General features: G+C 41.6%; 1 protein-coding gene across 3 annotated transcripts in view; it reads left to right on the top strand.

Annotated features, from left to right (window-relative positions):
- The window catches only part of CARD11 (caspase recruitment domain family member 11), a 47,760-nt gene that overhangs the window by 21,534 nt on the left and 8,859 nt on the right, over positions 1-17,367 (top strand). For all 3 annotated transcript variants that reach the window (XM_085237508.1, XM_085237511.1, XM_085237512.1), the window contains 13 exons: positions 5,083-5,295; positions 5,897-6,034; positions 6,631-6,956; positions 8,187-8,366; positions 9,913-10,065; positions 10,160-10,285; positions 10,758-10,955; positions 11,530-11,709; positions 12,751-12,805; positions 13,930-14,045; positions 15,245-15,348; positions 15,926-15,978; positions 16,761-16,893. In XM_085237508.1, coding sequence (XP_085093634.1) covers positions 5,083-5,295; positions 5,897-6,034; positions 6,631-6,956; positions 8,187-8,366; positions 9,913-10,065; positions 10,160-10,285; positions 10,758-10,955; positions 11,530-11,709; positions 12,751-12,805; positions 13,930-14,045; positions 15,245-15,348; positions 15,926-15,978; positions 16,761-16,893 — 1,975 coding nt within the window. The remainder of the gene's footprint in view (positions 1-5,082; positions 5,296-5,896; positions 6,035-6,630; positions 6,957-8,186; positions 8,367-9,912; positions 10,066-10,159; positions 10,286-10,757; positions 10,956-11,529; positions 11,710-12,750; positions 12,806-13,929; positions 14,046-15,244; positions 15,349-15,925; positions 15,979-16,760; positions 16,894-17,367) is intronic.

Here is a 17,367-nt window from a genome sequence, read left to right as displayed (position 1 = left end):
ATGCAGTAAGTGTGGAATTCAAAGCAATATTATTAAGGTATTGAGATATTATCCTGCAATTCTGAGAAACTAGTTTGTCTTTGTTGCACACAATGTTTTCTGGTTTAGAGGATAATAAGCAAACCATTGGGTGTACTGCATTAACAACGCCTACAATTGATCCTTGCTTTATCTGTGCCCATTTCTTTTTTGCTGAGATAGTGTTAAATGGATCTGTTCTTAGTAGAGTAACTAAAGGGAAAGGAAGAGGTAATTAAAGAGAGCTCCTGTAGTATTAATTCTTCTGGCCTCTTCTGCTAGGGGAGGAATAGTGATTAGAGACAAGTCTCTGATTTATTCTATTGCCTTCATTCTTTTTCACAGAGCAGAGATACTGAAAGTGTAACATGACAGAATTCTTCATTTCTTTTCCTCTCGCTTGGTTGTTCTTGAGATAATAATTATGAAAATCAGGGGAATTTTCCTTCCCTCTTATGTTTGTAAAAGCAAGATGAATGTGCCTTTAGAGCCCTTTGACAAAGTTAGGAGGTTGTCTTGGTTCTCTCTGCTATTTAGAAAATGTGAGTAGTGGTTATGACTGTAGCTGTTGTCTGGCTTCACTGGAGAGATCCAGGTTTACCTCACTGCAGCTTTGCATGACTTTGAGTGGATTTGTATGCTGCATTTAACAGAAAGATCGACTCAGTGGGAGTGGACAGAAAATATTTGTGCTAAAGTATTCCTACTTTGAGTTTGAAGTTTCCTGCTCTTTTCCTACTTTAGTGTTCTTCCGCTTTGATATACTTATTCAATATTTTTCTTGTATATTTTATTGGAGCTGTGGCATTCAGTAGGCTGGATGAATCTTTTATTCAAAGAAGAAGTTCTGATATATACAAAGTAGTTCTTTCTATGACTGTGACCTGAAAGAGAAATACAGCCCAGCCTGTTCAACAGTGCTGCTGGCTTCAGAAAGTGTTCTTGGGCCAACGAAACCTGACGTAATAAAACCAGGTTAATAATAAATATCTTTTCTGGACCTTTTCATCTCAGTGGTTCTGCAGTCTCTGATGAATGAGTCCTACCAGGTGGGCACACTGAGAACCTGCACTTTATATTCTTTCGCATCAAAGACGGGTTAAGAATTTGTCTCCTCTTAATTGGGGGTTCAGATTTAGGCAACTCTATGGTGAACACCTTGCAAGCGTAGGCAAGCAAACTGTCATCTTAATCAATATTTAAGCCTTTGAAAAGTGGTTTTCAGTACTGCAGAACATACAGCACTGCAGCCAATACAATTGGAAACAGCTGGTATCGAGCGTTTCAGAGAGGCAGTAGTGCAAACAGAGCTCTCCTGTCTCCTTAAGCAAAGGGATGTAAGTTCTTTATCACACTTAAAACTGTGGCTTTCCTCTAAAATTAAACATAGCTCTAAATCCCCTTGTGGTTTTGTGGTTCTCTGATATTGCAAATCTACTTCTATCCATATAAGCAGCTGTTGAAAAAACCTCCCTGTTGTTTTATGTTGTCATCTAAGATGCTGGACAAACTTGAGGGAGAAAGGGCATACCCCATGAAGTCTGGAGATATGCATACATAAAGGATGCAAATGGCCTCAAAATGTTGAGGGTAATACACATAGCTTCAAAAGACTTCTTTCCATCTTTACATTTGCTTTAAAGTGTGCTAATTTACACATAATCCTTTCCTGTTTTGTATACGCATTTAACATTTAAGATGAGCAAATTTATGTTCATGCTGACATACAATTTGCACAATTTGTGTTATGGTTTCTCTTCAAATACTGCCGTTCTGTCAACATCTGTGACAAATGCACAAGTCCAAAGCATTTAACAGTTCACCCCTTCCAAAACAAACTTCCTCCTACTTCCCAGTATAGGGCAAAACCCACTTTTTTGCATTTCATGAAGAGTATATCAAGAACCCAGCAGTGCCAGCTGAAGCTTCCATTTGCAGTATGTTCCAATATTAACAAGCTGCCAGGAATTCACAACAAGGGATGCAAATAATGAAGTAACTGAAGGGTTAATTTCTGCACCAACAGGAAATTAATCACAGAAATGAAGCCTCGTATCAGCTTTGATGGAGAAAACTTTACAGAAGCCCTGGTTCTGAAGCCTGGAGGCTTTATTCCCTTGATTGGTGAAGTGTCACTGACATATGAAAGTATGGAGCTAGAGTGAGAACAGAGAACTGCTTTAGTGGCAAGGTGATTTGTTTGGTTGGAAAATAAAAGAAAAAATAGCAAACATGGAGGAAGATTCATCTGTGCATAACAGCCATGAGAAGGATAGTCCCTGAGAGAGCTAGGGAGATGAAGAGAATAGAATGTTTCATTCAGTGTAAAAAGGGATTCTCTTTATTTGTCTGCATCTATAGATGCCTTTGAAATGGATGGGACTGGCTGAGATTATTACTGGATGAAGATCTCCTGCAGTTAAAAGCTACACTGTGTACTAACTACTGAAAGGAGCAGCAGGAGAGCAATTTTTTTAACTGCTGTGGCAATTCTTACTTCTTTTTGGCTAATGCCTGCTGAAGTCAGCCTGAGTCTGTGACTTCACACCTGTGATTTGTAATGGACAATGCAGTCTTTCTGACTTATCACAACTTGTGAATATGTTAGGTTACAGCTCAAGAGGTGCTGGAGTCAGAAATGAAGTAAGGATAACAGCCAGCAGATGAAATAGCTGATTACACAGCTGAAAGCATTTTAAGTCTGCCTTTTTATCCTATAAGTGAGAACAACTTTTGTGCAGGATCATCACAGCAAGGAAGCAGGGAGGAAGGTCCTTCAAAATCCTGCAGAACAGATGCACTGCTGAAAATCTCCTTTTAAAATGGAGTCCCCTCGTGCAATCCTTTAGCGGTGTCCAACTGTTTCGCTTGTCACGCCTGGTTTTGTACCAACAGAACAAAACTTTGACCCGTCCACAAGTATTTTATTTCTTATTCAGTGTTATATTATTTACTAAATCAAAGAACGATGTGGTTCCTATGAAGGGTGCTGTTTTAATATCACCCTTTGGTTTCTGTTGTCTTCGGAAAAGCTGCAAAAGACAGAGGGGTTACCTGAGGTTTGTACTCTGGGCATGGAACCACAGCAGAAAAATAACAGATCTCTTATGCCCATACATGAAGGATTATTTGTTAAATATATTTATCATATCATGTAAGAAATGTATTCACGTTGAGAATTATGCTGATGAGTGAACTTTTCTTTGAATTGTTTAAATCCCTTACTAATGTCCTCAGGGAACTGCTGACACAGAGTGCAATAAGTTCTGGTTCGATGCAGCAGGCTGTTGGATATTTTGCAATTTACAAAAGTCAGGCAAGTGCTGCTGAGATGCACCTGGGAGCTCAGTGGAACACCTCCCCACACAAAGGGCCTGCAAGATACCCTTGTTTAGTTGTGATAGCTGTGGCTTTGAGATGACTAAAATACTGCAGGACCTTGCTGCCTTCTCCCAGAAGTTCAGCTTTTCCAGTTGTGCAGTGTGTGTTAAATTTGCAATTTAGATTAATTAAGATTGCACCTTGCAGCACAGCTCTTCCCTCCTCTGGGGGCAGCCGTCTCTTTTGGCCCCACTGTTGGCAGCCACAGAGCTGCTGTTTGTGTACAGTCAGAGCAAATGCTGAGGAAGTGCTTCCTGGGATATGAAATGATAAAGAAAAGAATTCTGGAGTGTGAGAGAGAGCAAAATGGGCAGTTCTGTTACCTATCCATGAGGAAGCCATTCCATTTTTTTTGGGGGGGGGGGGATGCTGAAGGCCAGCCTGGAAATTTGGACACTGTGGTACAGCCTTTGAAAGCACTACGCAAGGAAAGGGCTTTTTGTAGGACAGCTCTGCATCCGACTGTGATAGAACACTGACAGACACATTATCCAGCAGATTAGCACTTGCATTTATACTTTCCAGAATAAGGAGTTAATAGCCTTTGGCTATAATAGCTGGCTCTGCCCAGCGTAATGCAGCACGCTCTGCAGTTTCTACAGAAGCTAAGGAAATTATAACGTGTTGGAGAGAGCCCTTCTGGTCCTAGAAAAACAAGGCTTGCTTTTGAGCTCTTTAGTTACTGATTACCAGAAAAGCCTCATAAAGCACAGCTCCATCTCTTATGGCCTGGGAGCAGCACGTTGTTTTGTACCGTGGCCTCTGGTGGGCTAGGAGAACTCTTGGAATAGAAGCTGAACTGTTGCATGCCATCTGTGTTGCAAGAGCTTGGAAAAGCAAGAATGCAAAACTAGGACTTGGTTCCAGAGTTTGACATTTATCACAAATTTAAGAGGGAAAGATTTTTACAGCTTCTCTGCTATTGACTTAACTTTAGTACAGAGTTTTTCACCTCATTGCCTGCCTTGTAACCTTCTCTAATGAGGTGGTTACAAATTAGGAACTGGCAGGAAATTGCTGAGCAAGCACTGAGAGGCCATGTGATAACTTTTTATGAGTCAAGAATGTTTTCTGACTCGAGGGCCAGGCCTGAGCTCACAGGTGCCTGCGTTCACCCCCATGTCAGTCAGTCCATACACAGCTACAAAGGACAGACATACAGAACTACTCACTTGGATGTTAACTCTTCCTGAGGTTCATTTACATGAGTTGGCTCATCACGTTTATGCAGGAGAATTGCAATTCCAATCTGTGCAGCTGAGAGGAGCAGAGGAGGTAAGAATGGCATAATTAGGTGCCTGCAGCAACTATTTGTCTCTGCTCTGGATTCTGTGCATTCTTATCCTTCCTTGCATTGCACCGTGTCCTTTACCATTGTTTCTATTATGAAGAGGGACTCTGACTTAAAGAGACCTTCGTGGGCTTAGCAGAGCTACAGATTCATCACTCGCAAGCAATATGCAATAGTTCATAGGCTCAAGATAGAACTTCTCTGAACTGTCACTTTCCAGATGAGTTGTGAAAAGGCTGCACTTCAGTTCAAGCAGTTTCAATATAGGGCAAACTCAGCATTAGAAGTGATTTTAAACTCATCCAATGTAACATGGAAGCCACCAAAAAAAAAGTAGCAGGATATAAAGCGCCCTGTTTGATGCTCATATGCCAATTGTTTCCCTTCTTAAGGAGGAGAGCCAGAGATGGATGACTGCCTGGAGACACTGAAAGATGAGGAGGAAGCTTTGTGGGAGAATGTGGAGTGCAACCGGCACATGCTGAGCCGGTACATCAATCCAGCCAAGCTGACCCCGTACCTGCGGCAGTGCAAAGTAATCGATGAGCAAGATGAAGATGAGGTGCTTAACTCGCTTATGCTGCCCTCCAAAATTAACCGAGCAGGTAATTATTTTATGAGTGGCTACATCTGTATCCCTGTCTCAGCTGCATTACCTTGCTGAGTCTGGAGGGAACCCATATTGAGTTACAGATTACCACATGGAAACCCTACATCCCATTTTCAGGAGATTTAACGAAAAGGGTGGAATCTGCTGCTGGTATTTTGATAACAATGACTCTTGCCACTGCTGTGCAGGCTGGAGCTTGTGAGGTTCGTATTCCCATCACAACTGTGGCAGACATTTCAGTTTGCATAAGCAGCAGCCATTCCAAGAGCAAGTTCTCCACTGCCTTGTGGTGCTTCATGGTTTGTCAGTGCTGGGTCTGCCATCCCAGCATGTCAGTGCTCCTGGGGGAGGCTTCGTTTGGAATTTCTGCTCCTGAGGACGATTTTCCTGCACACCTTTAGAGTAATAATCTGCACAGACATAAGGAATACATGGCATTACTTCATGAGTTCAGCTGAACCCAGCCAGCCATGTTTTCCACAGCGCATTTCTGTGGCAGAGACAAACCCAAGACTAGTCTGACTTCGGGGATACAATGCTTATGCTTCTCACAGTGCTGTTATGTCACCTCTCTGTTCTCTCTGGGTTGTACTCAGGGCGGCTGCTGGACATTCTTCACACCAAGGGCCAGAGGGGCTATGTGGTTTTCTTGGAGAGCTTGGAGTTTTACTACCCTGAGCTCTACAAACTGGTGACAGGAAAGGAGCCCACACGGAGGTTTTCCACTATTGTTGGTGAGTAGGATCAGTTGAAATAAGGACCGTCTTGAAGACTGGGTTTGTATTTCAGGCAAGAACTGCAAATGAAAGCTGGTCTGTTAGTAGCATCTTGCAGTTTTTCAATCCCCTTCAGTTCACAAGGAGGGAGCAATGAGGGAAGTATAAAGAAAGGGAATGTCTCAGTTGTCTGAATGGGGCTGAAGAGCTTCAGATGGAATGAAAGCCACTACAAGAGGTCTCAGCAGATGTAATTTACATTGATAGCTGACACATGCACAGTACACCTGAAGGATTCAGATTAATTGTACATGTACACGTCCATTTTACAAAATTTGTGCTATTTCCACAGGCCTGTCAGCTCAGCTGAAGCAATAAAACAAATGTTAGCGCTGCTTGTAGAATCCAAACGAGCTGTACGTTTGTATACTGTGATTCTGGTAATAGTGTGCTGTGTAATACTTGTCCTGTTGCCAGTTAGATGTATAAGTGTGTGTTTGTGCATATTCCACACGTACATAATTCGGGGCTCTTGTTTCACATTGAGTTCTGCCGATCCTGCTTAGCGTTAGGTTTCTTTATGAGAAGTTGATAAGCTGTTCAAACATTTTCAGTGGAGGAGGGACATGAAGGCCTTACCCATTTCCTGATGAATGAGATCATTAAGCTCCAGCAGCAAGTAAAGACGAAAGACATGCAGCGCTGCGACCTCTTGGCTAAGTCTCGCCAGCTGGAAGATGAGCGAAAGCAACTAAAACTGAACAAGATAGAGCTGATGACCTTCCAGGAGAGATACAACAAGATGAAGGAGGAAAGGAACAACTACAATGATGAGCTGGTCAAGGTGAAGGATGAGAACTACAATCTGGCCATGAGATATGCCCAACTGAGTGACGAGAAGAGCATGGCTGTGATGAGGAGCCGAGACCTGCAGCTCGAGGTGAGAGAGATGCTCTGGGTTTCTTTAATCAGAAGTAGCAATGGAGGATGCCAGTGGCAAAGTGAGTTTTCCGCGGATAGCAGAGAGGTGTAGAGCTCATTTGCTTTGCTCACTCAGATGATTAAAGGCATCAAGGTTCTGAAATTCCTACTGCAGTGTTGTGTATCAGTGGCAGATAATTTACACGCTTGTATGAAATGAGCAGGACATAACGTACATTGTTTGCTAAAATCATAATTTTAGCTTTTCAGGCTCAACAATATGCAGCATGACAGTTATTCAGGCTTACATTACAGTGTTTTCCTCAAAAAAGCCTCATAACAAGTACTGGAGTATCTTGGGACCACTTATAAAACAGAAAGAATTACTTCAAGTGCCATGAAATTTATGCTTATGGGTATGTCACAGGTGAGGCAGAATAAACAGCTACCCACAGTGGATCTGGATGCTGAGGTTTATTTTAGAACCGATGAGATTAGACGTTTTTACAGCACTTTGATTTTTCACAGTCATTTATTGCTCCCTCACCTCAGTGCCACCTTTTCTGAGCCCCAGTATCCCTTCCCTGCAGGGAGATGCCACAGGAAGGTTGGTCAGCAGTTTGTGTTGCTTTGTCCTTCTCGCTGCCACCAGTCAGTGTTAATGGCCGATGTCCCTGACTATCCCCCAGCATTCGTATCTGTACATCACTCTGACCTCCAGTTTACTCCACCACTTTCAGACCTTTTCCCCAGTCAGGATCATCACCTCTTTCTTTCTAGGCTCCCTTCATTCTGAAGCCACTTCCTGGGGGCCTCTCTTTTCATTCCAGAGCCGCAAGTCTCTGGTTTTCCCAATCCAAATAGCCTATGTGCAGAAGCACAGTGTGTGGTCAGCCTCGTGAGCAGTATATCTGTCTCGTATCTCTTTATTTATTGGAGAATTGAGAATATGATGCTCTTACTCTAGTTCAGATGTTACCAAAATTTACAGCCGGCCCGTACCTGGGATAGCTAGCAAGTAGTAAACTTCTGCTTGAGAGTTCAGAAGTTCAGATCAGGGCATTTATCACACATGCATATCTACCCAATTATCTGCTTGTTAGCATTCACAGTTTAAGCTATTTTTTCCACCTATGACAGTATGCTTTCACCCGAAGGTGAGAATGTTTTCAAAACAGTCAATACCTGAGCTTGAAATGATTTCTTGTCTTCCCTGTCTCTCCTTCTCACTGCTCCCTGGCCGCTGTAGATTGACCAGCTGAAGCACCGCCTGAACAAGGTGGAAGAGGAATGCAAGCTGGAGAGGAACCAGTCACTGAAACTGAAAAATGATATTGAAAACCGACCCAAAAAGGAACAGATGCTGGAGCTGGAGCGGGAAAACGAGATGATGAAAACTAAAATCCAGGAGTTACAGTCCATCATTCAGGTACCACTACACCGAAAAGCTCTGCCACTTCAGCTTACCTCTCTTGCTTACCCAGGTGATGGGTTCAGAAAGCTTTGACCATTCCTTGCCTCCAGGCATTCCCACACTCTCCTCCCACACTATCTCACGTACCCCAGGAGGACTTCTACCAAAACTGTTGTCATCTATTAAGTCAAGCTGTTGGGAAATGAGCTTGCCCTTGGTGCAGAGCACAGCGGTTTAACTAATGAGCATTCAGCTCCTTCCTTAACCCTGCTGTGGTTCTTTGTACCAATCTGTCACTACAAAGCTGTGTTAAACAACAGCCTAGATGTTAGTGACTCTTCTTCTGTGCTATTGTGCCAAAAGATCCTGATGAAGCATGGGATAGTAAAGGTTTCTATTCTTGGTTTGTCACTAGTTACCAGAATGCCCCACAGAACACTGCTGTGCACAAGTGTCTTAACTGACCCTTTTTTGGGCAGATGGGGAAAAAGTATGATATGCAGCTAATTTAGCACTGTGTTGCTCTGTAAAGAACATAGTCAAATACTGAGATGTGTGTGAGTGCTCAGCACTTTGCTGGGCAAGGCTTGAAGCCTTTTAAAATGACACTTAATATCAATAGAATGCATTTTGGAACATGGCTTTAGCCTTTAGCAGTGTCCAACAATTCATACTTCTAATACAAATCCAATTCAAAGGTTGAAAAAGTGTGTAGTGCAGAAGACTCTCAGAGTTGTGGTCCATGTAGGCAGTCTCATATTGATCGTCTTACAGGACCTGAGGAAATAAAGAAATGATCGAGAAATATCTCAAAACAAGGTTGAAAATCTCCTAAGAGAAATTATAACTAAACAAAAGGCAGTTTGTTTTAGAAATATTTACTTAATTAGGTAGCCAGAATGTCACTGAAATCTCCAACTTAGTCTAAGTATTTTAGAAACAAATAAGCACGATACTTGCTTGCATTTTGTTCCTTTTTTGTTTTCCATTTATGGCTAATTGTGAATGACAATTTATTCATTGAAACCTGCTTTGGTAATCCTGATAATTTTAAAGCTGAGAGGAAAGAAGTATTGCTAGAGACCACAGAAAATGAAACAGAGGTACAAGCTACTTTCAGGCATGTTTAATATTCTCTAAGCATAGCCCTCCAAAGCCTATACATGCTTTAAAAATGTCCCAGAATGTTTTCTTAGGCCCTGCTCTTTGGCAAAGGATGAATTTTGTGTTCAGTGAGAGCTGATTAATAGAGAAGAACTTTGAATGCAGGGCTTGGAGTGAAGAATTGTGAATGCATCCAAAATGGATCAAATTATAGCCAGCACAATAAAACAGTAAAACTGTTCCTTCATCAGACTATTCTGACAGCACGACAGCCTTTATTCATCTTCTTTGACAATATCTTAAAATATGAACGAATGTCCATTCCTTCTGCTGCTTTCCCATTGCAATACCATGTTCATTTTCTATTCCTCTTGTTTGTTACTGTCTTTGTTTTTATTTTTCCTGCAATATTCTTTTCTCTTTCCCCGGCCTGTCTATTAAAAACATGTTTCCTCAGGCTGACAAGCGGAGTTTACCAGATTCAGACAAAGCCATTTTGGATATCCTGGAGCACGATCGTAAGGAGGCACTGGAAGATCGTCATGAGTTGGTCAACAAGATCTTTAATCTCCAAGAGGAGATTCGTCATGTGGAGGACTTGAGAGACAAGGTGAGAAATAAAGGATGAAAAGAAGCAGGATATGTCAGGCTGGTACCCAAAAGACCTCTAAGAGCAGTGGTAGCTAACAGACTGTTATTCTCAGTATCTTGAAGAGAAAGAAGATTTGGAGTTGAAGTGTTCAACACTAGGAAAAGACTGTGAGATGTATAAGCACCGTATGAACACTGTGATGATACAGCTAGAAGAGGTGGAGAAGGAGCGAGACCAGGTATCTAAGTATTGAAGTGGGGAAAATTTGTAGCAAAAGCTTATATCTCTTCTGTGACACTCTAGGGAATTATGGGTAATTGGATCCAAAACACCACGAAAACATGAACATTTACAAGAAATTGGTATTTATGGAAGTAATTTTACACAGGGTAATATTATGCTGTTCCCACAGTGTAGCATCCACCAGGCAGAACCAAGAACTTAGCAACAGCTCCTGCAGGTTTTGTCTCAGTGTCAAGTGACCCAATTTGCACTCTAGATTATTTTGCCACCTGCCAAGAGGGAGCTGGAAATGAACCACCCTCATTATCATTATTTTTAATGATACTACTGTGGCACGCACCCTGGTCCTTACTGCTATGTTAATTGGTGGATGGTTACAATTTCTGAAGTCCTTATTCCAAATGCATTAGAAACAAAACCATCGGGAGAAGACCCAAATGCAAAACAGATTCTTCTGTCCACCGCAGGCGTTCCGCTCACGTGATGAGGCTCAGACACAATATTCACATTGTCTGATTGAAAAAGATAAGTACAGGAAGCAGATTCGGGAGCTGGAGGAGAGAAATGATGAACTCCGAATTGAAATGGTTCGGAAAGAAGCCTGCATTGTTAACTTAGAGTGCAAACTCCGAAGGCTCTCTAAGGACAATAATTGTCATGACCAGGTAGGGATGAGGTAGATGTGCTTGCATTCTTTTTTTAGGATTTCTGTCTTTAAAATATTTCCACTTGGAATGAAGAGGGTACTCTATTCCTTCTGTGAATTAACAAAAAAAACTACTTCCTTCTACTAAATGTCAATACTCCAAGAATTTCTTCGGTACAGTGGGGATCACGTTGTCTGTGTCTTGCACACAGTTCTCAAAGGCTGGCATTTCACATCCTGATTTGAATTGTAAGGGAAAGAAATGCAAAAGGAATGCATTTTTGCACTGGCGTAGAAACTATGAAACACAGTTCTCAAAGGCTGGCATTTCACATCCTGATTTGAATTGTAAGGGAAAGAAGTGCAAAAGGAATGCATTTTTGCACTGGGGTAGAAACTGTGAATTCTTTTGAGGAACATGCTCCACTGAACAGAAAACAGATATGGGGAGTTATTGATTTGGGACTGGGCCACATTCTGCATGAGCTTCTGAAGCTCTCAACTCACAGAAAGTCCTGTCAGATTGCTCTTAAGGGGAGTCATAAGGAGCTGTACCAAACTCCTTCTCAGAAGTCTTTCCTTCTGATCTTCAGAGTTTGCCACGCAATCTGCCCATCACTATTATCTCCCAGACCTTTGGCACTTCGAGCCCAAAAGCCAATGGTCAGGAAGCAGATGACTCCTCCACATCAGAAGACTCACCAGAAGACAACAAATTCTTCTTGCCTGATCAAGCTCGACTCAAGAGAAGAGTGAACCTAAAGGGAATCCAGGTATGTCTTAATATCAGGCTGGAGTGGTTCAGTGCAGGGACTGTTAGAACTAAGATAATAAAACATTGTGGTTATGCCTCTGAAACTGGTATAAAAATAGGATTTGTATAAGTTTTTGCCCTGTGGTGATTTATGCCTTGAGGAGCAGATATAATCAGGTTTCATTGACCATTTTTTGTCCTTTCTCCCTCTTGCTTCTGTTGTTCATTCACGTTCTTAGAGCACTGTCAATAAATTGATTCATTGCCTCCTTACCAGGAGTGAAAAAAATGATATAATGCCCAAAGTCTAGAGCACAAGGAACTGAAGGTGGAAATCGAAGCACGGGTGGAAAATCTTGCATCAGCTGGAAGGAATAATAGAAAGAATGGACACGAATTTGAGTCAAATTAACTGTCTAATTTAGGATTAAATTATGGCAATTTCCTCTCACAGAAGAGTAAGAGGTAGCACGTGTTAGGTCTAAGATTTCCCCAAATGGCTGCATTTATTATCCTGTTATTATCCGATGCGATATTCACATGTTGTAAAAAATATATATATATATATACATATATATATACATATACATACATACATATATATATATATATATACACAAGCTAACATTTGGAGTTTTGAGCTTCTCCTCACTCTCATTTGCATTTGAATTCTCCCTGCCCTTCATAACCTTTCTGAGCTTTGACTGTTGTTATTACTTATGGCAGTGGAGCTGCATTTTGTACACTGCATGCTCCAAAAGGATGTCTGTTGTATTAACAGCTGCCTGAAGCCAGTCCCAAGGCACCCACTTCACCTTTTGTCTCTTTGTTCCCTCAGCAGAATCTGGAAATTGCTAAGCATTTGGGCCAGACTTTAAAAATAGTTAAGTAGCTCCCATTCGTGGCGGTGGCATTTAGATACCTAAATATCTTCAAAATTTGGAGTCCTGTCGTTTAAATGAAGGAAAATACCTTGCAGCACAGCAGTGAAAAAAAAGGGGTGAAAATATCTGTTTTACAGTGTGTAGCAAATATCCTGCATTTGTTTTTGTCTTTTTAGATAAATCCAAGAGCCAAATCCCCTGTCAGCATGAACAGAACATCAGAGTTTCAAGGTCAGAAAGAGCACCTATGTCCTTACTCCTTTTCTGTTGCTTTGTCTCATTTGTTCAGTCTCTTTAAGTTGTTTTAACAAACACTGTGACCCAGGAGACTCTTAACTAAGCTCGAGACAGCAAAATAGTTCTTCTCACTGTAAACAATGTCATAATTTGAAGCAGTCGGGTGCTCTACTTGATCAACCTCTCCATCCAAAGGTACCTCCACAGATGCACAATACTACATCCCATATCCTGCCTAACTTTTTTGTTTACTTAATCTTCCCTTTATCTCATCAAAATTGTGAAGGCTTTATTGTATTTCTTTTACAAAAAGTCATTATACTCTTTTCTTTTTGCTGTCGGAAAGATCCTTCGAGCCGAAGAGACCCCAGTCTAGAGATCCTCTAGTGAATTTATTTGTCCTTCAGCAAAAAGGAATTCATTTTAAATCTAAGACACCGCAATGGCCTGGAGGAAGGGCTGACCCATCCGCCAGCCAGCTGCCAAGTTACCAAATTGGTTGCTGTATGCTCCTAATTCCTCTTACTTAGCTAACAATGTTCTCCAAACAAACGTCGTATGCAGCACTTCCTTCATTTGTTATGTGCTGTGTTGTACAAAATAAGAAGGTAAACGTGGTTCCTGCTGCAAGATGTTGTATTTGTTTAGCATCGAATAATGGCAACGTTTGTCCAAATTAGAGGTGCTGAAGGTGGGAGGGGGTCTGTCAAGAAATTCATGCTGTGCTTCCTAGGGCTGCCTGCGGCTGCATCATCCCTGTTGGGAGCGCTAGTTTTTTAAAACAAATCCCAGGTTGCCGGATGATGGGGATACAACACAAATAATTAACGAATTAATAAAACAACCCTCCAAATTTGTGAATGTGTATTCATGGGACTAACAAAAAAAAAGCAGAGGAAAGGGCTGAAGGAAGTGTGTTGATGGGGAGCTAGGTGGGCAGCAAAAAGGGCTCTGGTGCCACCCTCAGCCCCTGCACAGCACAGGATGGAAAGCGAGACAAACTGAAGTGGAAAGATAATTGTAAGCCTTGTTGAAATCTGTGAAAGACTCTGTATTGGAAGTGACCTAACCTAATTTTCCTCGGTGTCTTTATTTTTCTCTGTCATCTGTGAGCGCAGCAGTCAGAGCGCAGGACGAAGATGGGGCTGATGCCAGCAATGGCCGCACCGACAATAGTTCCTCTAATTCTGTTTCCATCAGTAACTCCATCAGCAGCTGTGAAGTCAGCAAAATTGTAAGGAGCCTTCAGATGTCCCTTCCCTGCTATGACCTCCTTTCCTGGTGTGGCTGAGAGCTTCTGCAGCCCCATGTTGTCACCTCACTGGCCGCCTGGCTGTAACCCAACCGCAGCCCCTTGTCAGAAGCTTAATTGTCTTATCAGCATGTTCTTAGAACTGTGTTAGCAGCCTTTTCCAAAATCACAGGATTGGACTTTGTTTATTTAAAAAGATTTTAGATATTTATGACCCTTCACTGTGTCCTTATGCCGTTTCATGTTTACTGTTAGAAAGACAAGATTTTCTTTAAAAGCTGCTTTGTAATGCAAGAAAATACTCAGGTTTTAGTTGTTGTTTTTATTTTTTTGAGTCCTCTGAAGATTCCCCCATTTGTAAGTAACAGGCAGTGAAAAGAGGGGTGCAGATCACAGTTGGAAGTTTCTGCATGCCATAGCCAAACCATTTCTTCCCTGCTTGCTGTATCCCCCTGATCTCTCAAGGTAGATATCCCATTATACATATGTGAGCACTGACACAGCAGGACAAGCAGGAAGAGAGAGTGCTCTTGTGGAGCGTTAGTAAAAAAGAACAAAACATCTTTCTAGAATGCTGTGAAAAATGCTGCCCCCAGGAAATTAAAATTATAGCTGAGAATAGCCAAGAAAGAACTCCCTGCCACTTGTAATAAGTTTAGCTGGTTTAGGAATATTCTTTGGAATATCTTTTGGATGTTTTGATCACTTAACTGTCTTCTTCCCTGCAGTACAATTTGCAGTTTAGACTGCAAACCAATGTACTAGATTAGTAATGGAATATATGGAGATATGTGTTTTACTTCCTCATTCCTACTGTATTTGTGTGTAAATATATATATACACACACACACAGTCTGCTTTTCATCCTGTTCCACCTATATATCAGCTTGCATCACACACTGCAGATGAAGTTAAAATCCTTCAGTAAATCAGCCAGCTGTGTGTCACAGAATGAGGTTCACTGCCATCAAGCACTCTGTACATAGGGCTGTAATACTCAGCATATGAACATGAATGCTCCTGTACAGAACATCTGTGAGCAGAGAATCCATTCTTCTTACTGTGGGATGAGCTTCTCAGTGCAGAGCAGTACGAGCAAGCTAGCAGGATAATGCTCCTGTAAGTTAGAAGTGATAGATTTAATGCAAGTGTCCTTTCTCTTGCATGCTGCTTTTTAAAAGCAAACCCTGAGAAATCGCAATGACAGCATCATGTCTACCACTCCTGAGCCTCCAGGAAACGACTCGATCGTCAGACGCTGCAAAGAGGATGCTCCTCCCTGCAGGTGTGTGGCTGTGCTGCTGAAACGTGCCTTATGCCCTCTTATCAGTAGGGGAAAAGGCACCCCGCCTTGGCAAAGTCTGAACGTGGCCTTATTTTGTTAAACTATTGAGTACTAAATTCAGGTTATCTTGAGACCTTTTCCAGAAGTTCACTGTGCTTTATAACTTGATAATTAGCCCACAGAAATTAGATTTGTGAACATAATCCAAAATAATTGCTACCCTCGTGCCAAGTTGCAAGTTTCACAGTTCACCTGATCTCGGTTTCTGGGGGGAAAAACGTGAGATTGTAGTTCAAGATGTAGGAAAAGTTACATTATTTCCTTGCTTATGCACGGTGTAAAAATAGCTGGTTCTTCCCAAACCAAGTACAAAAAATCACCCCTCACCTGAAGCCACGTGTGAGGGATATCAGCTTCACGAGGGTCCTGCAAATCATTGTGGGTGGAAAAGACAACAAGCTGTTATTTAAACGGCTTTGCAACCAAACAGCGTGCTTTAATGAAAGTGCTGAAAGTGGGAAAGTGAACATCTTCTTTCTCTCTCTTCTGTTATCTCACATTTTGTTTTTAATTTCAGCTTGGTTGAAGAGGACAATGACAGCTTTGGATTTGATGCTTTGGAACTAGATGGTAAGCAAATGTAATAGTTTAACTGTGAGATGTGATGAGCTCATCAGCTACAGATACTGTCCAGTAATCAGCTCAGTGTAAAAAAAAAAAAAAAAAAAAAGGGGGACACAGTCTGAGAAAAATTCATCAAATCATTATAACAAATAAGCAAAAAAGAAACCGGTGGTGAGAACAGGGAAGCAATTATTCCTGGAGAAGCGAAAGGATTGGACTGAATGAATAGATAAGAATGCAGTTTGAGGTTTGAAGGTTGAAAAGAAGACCTCTGACCTTAAAAATAAGGAAAGCATCTAACTGAGAAGGGAAAGCATAAAGAAGATAGCACTGAGGAGAGTGTGGCTCTAGTCAGCGAGAAGACAAGAAAAGAGGAGTGCAAACAATTCCATTTAAAAAGTAAGAGAAAGCTTTTTTTTACTACAAGAGTAGTCAAACAATGGAACATAATTGTCCAGAGAGGCTGAGGAGATCATAGTTCAAGTTGCATATCTTCAGAGATGCACAAAGGAAACCAGACAGAGTCCTCTGGATGATCCTGCTTTGAGCTGAGGGATTCATTAGACAGTCTCCAAAGATCCCTTCCAACCCAAACTGTTCTATAGGATCAGGTAAGGTCTAGTAAGCAAGACTGGCATTCCTTGCCACGATCTGTAGGAAGGAGTCATTCCTCTGCATCAGGAATTTCGTCATTCGGTTTTGGCTAGGAAGAATCAAACTTCTGTTTTCATCTTTTCCATCTTTACCACTGTATCTATGACTCTGTTTTGTTCTGTTACACTTTTCAGATGACAGTCATGACAGGCACTCACATGGAGCTCCTTCGGTGCACTCTTCTTCCTCTTCCCATCAGTCAGAAGGCCTGGATGCCTATGACCTGGAACATGTCAACTCCATATTTAGAAAGTTCTCTCTGGAAAGGTATTTGAGATGCCAGTTTACCCCCCACAGACACAGATTAAGGGGAAAGGCTGCTGTAGGAGACACCCCCCACTTAACTATTGGTTACTGAAGATATAATTCAGTGACAGGAATACTGTGTCACAAATTGTCACTTGGCACTAAGATCTCATGGTGCTGTGTGAAGACATTATTTCTTTATACTGATAGCAGTCTGGCATGTTATTCTGGACTACTTTCATATCCTGTAATCCAGTGAAAGTCATCTTAAAATTTCAAAAACTTCAAAGCAGACAAAACATTGTAGAGGTTTAAATCTATCCCTGTGGTCTTGTTATCCAGTCAGTGTACTTGAGGCTATCCAGCTGCTCTTCTGCAGGACTTACACAGTAATAAGGATTTCTTTCAGAGTCCTTAGATTCTAGTGCTGGATAGATTAAGTTTACTTCTGTGTCTCTCATTTATCGTGCATGCATTTAACTCAGGATTGGTAGT

The sequence above is a fragment of the Meleagris gallopavo genome, chromosome 16 (genome assembly GCF_905368555.1).
Source record: "Meleagris gallopavo chromosome 16, MGAL_WU_HG_1.1, whole genome shotgun sequence".
In the NCBI taxonomy this organism is placed as follows: Eukaryota; Metazoa; Chordata; class Aves; order Galliformes; family Phasianidae; genus Meleagris; species Meleagris gallopavo.
This window is presented reverse-complemented; position numbering and strand designations above follow the sequence as displayed.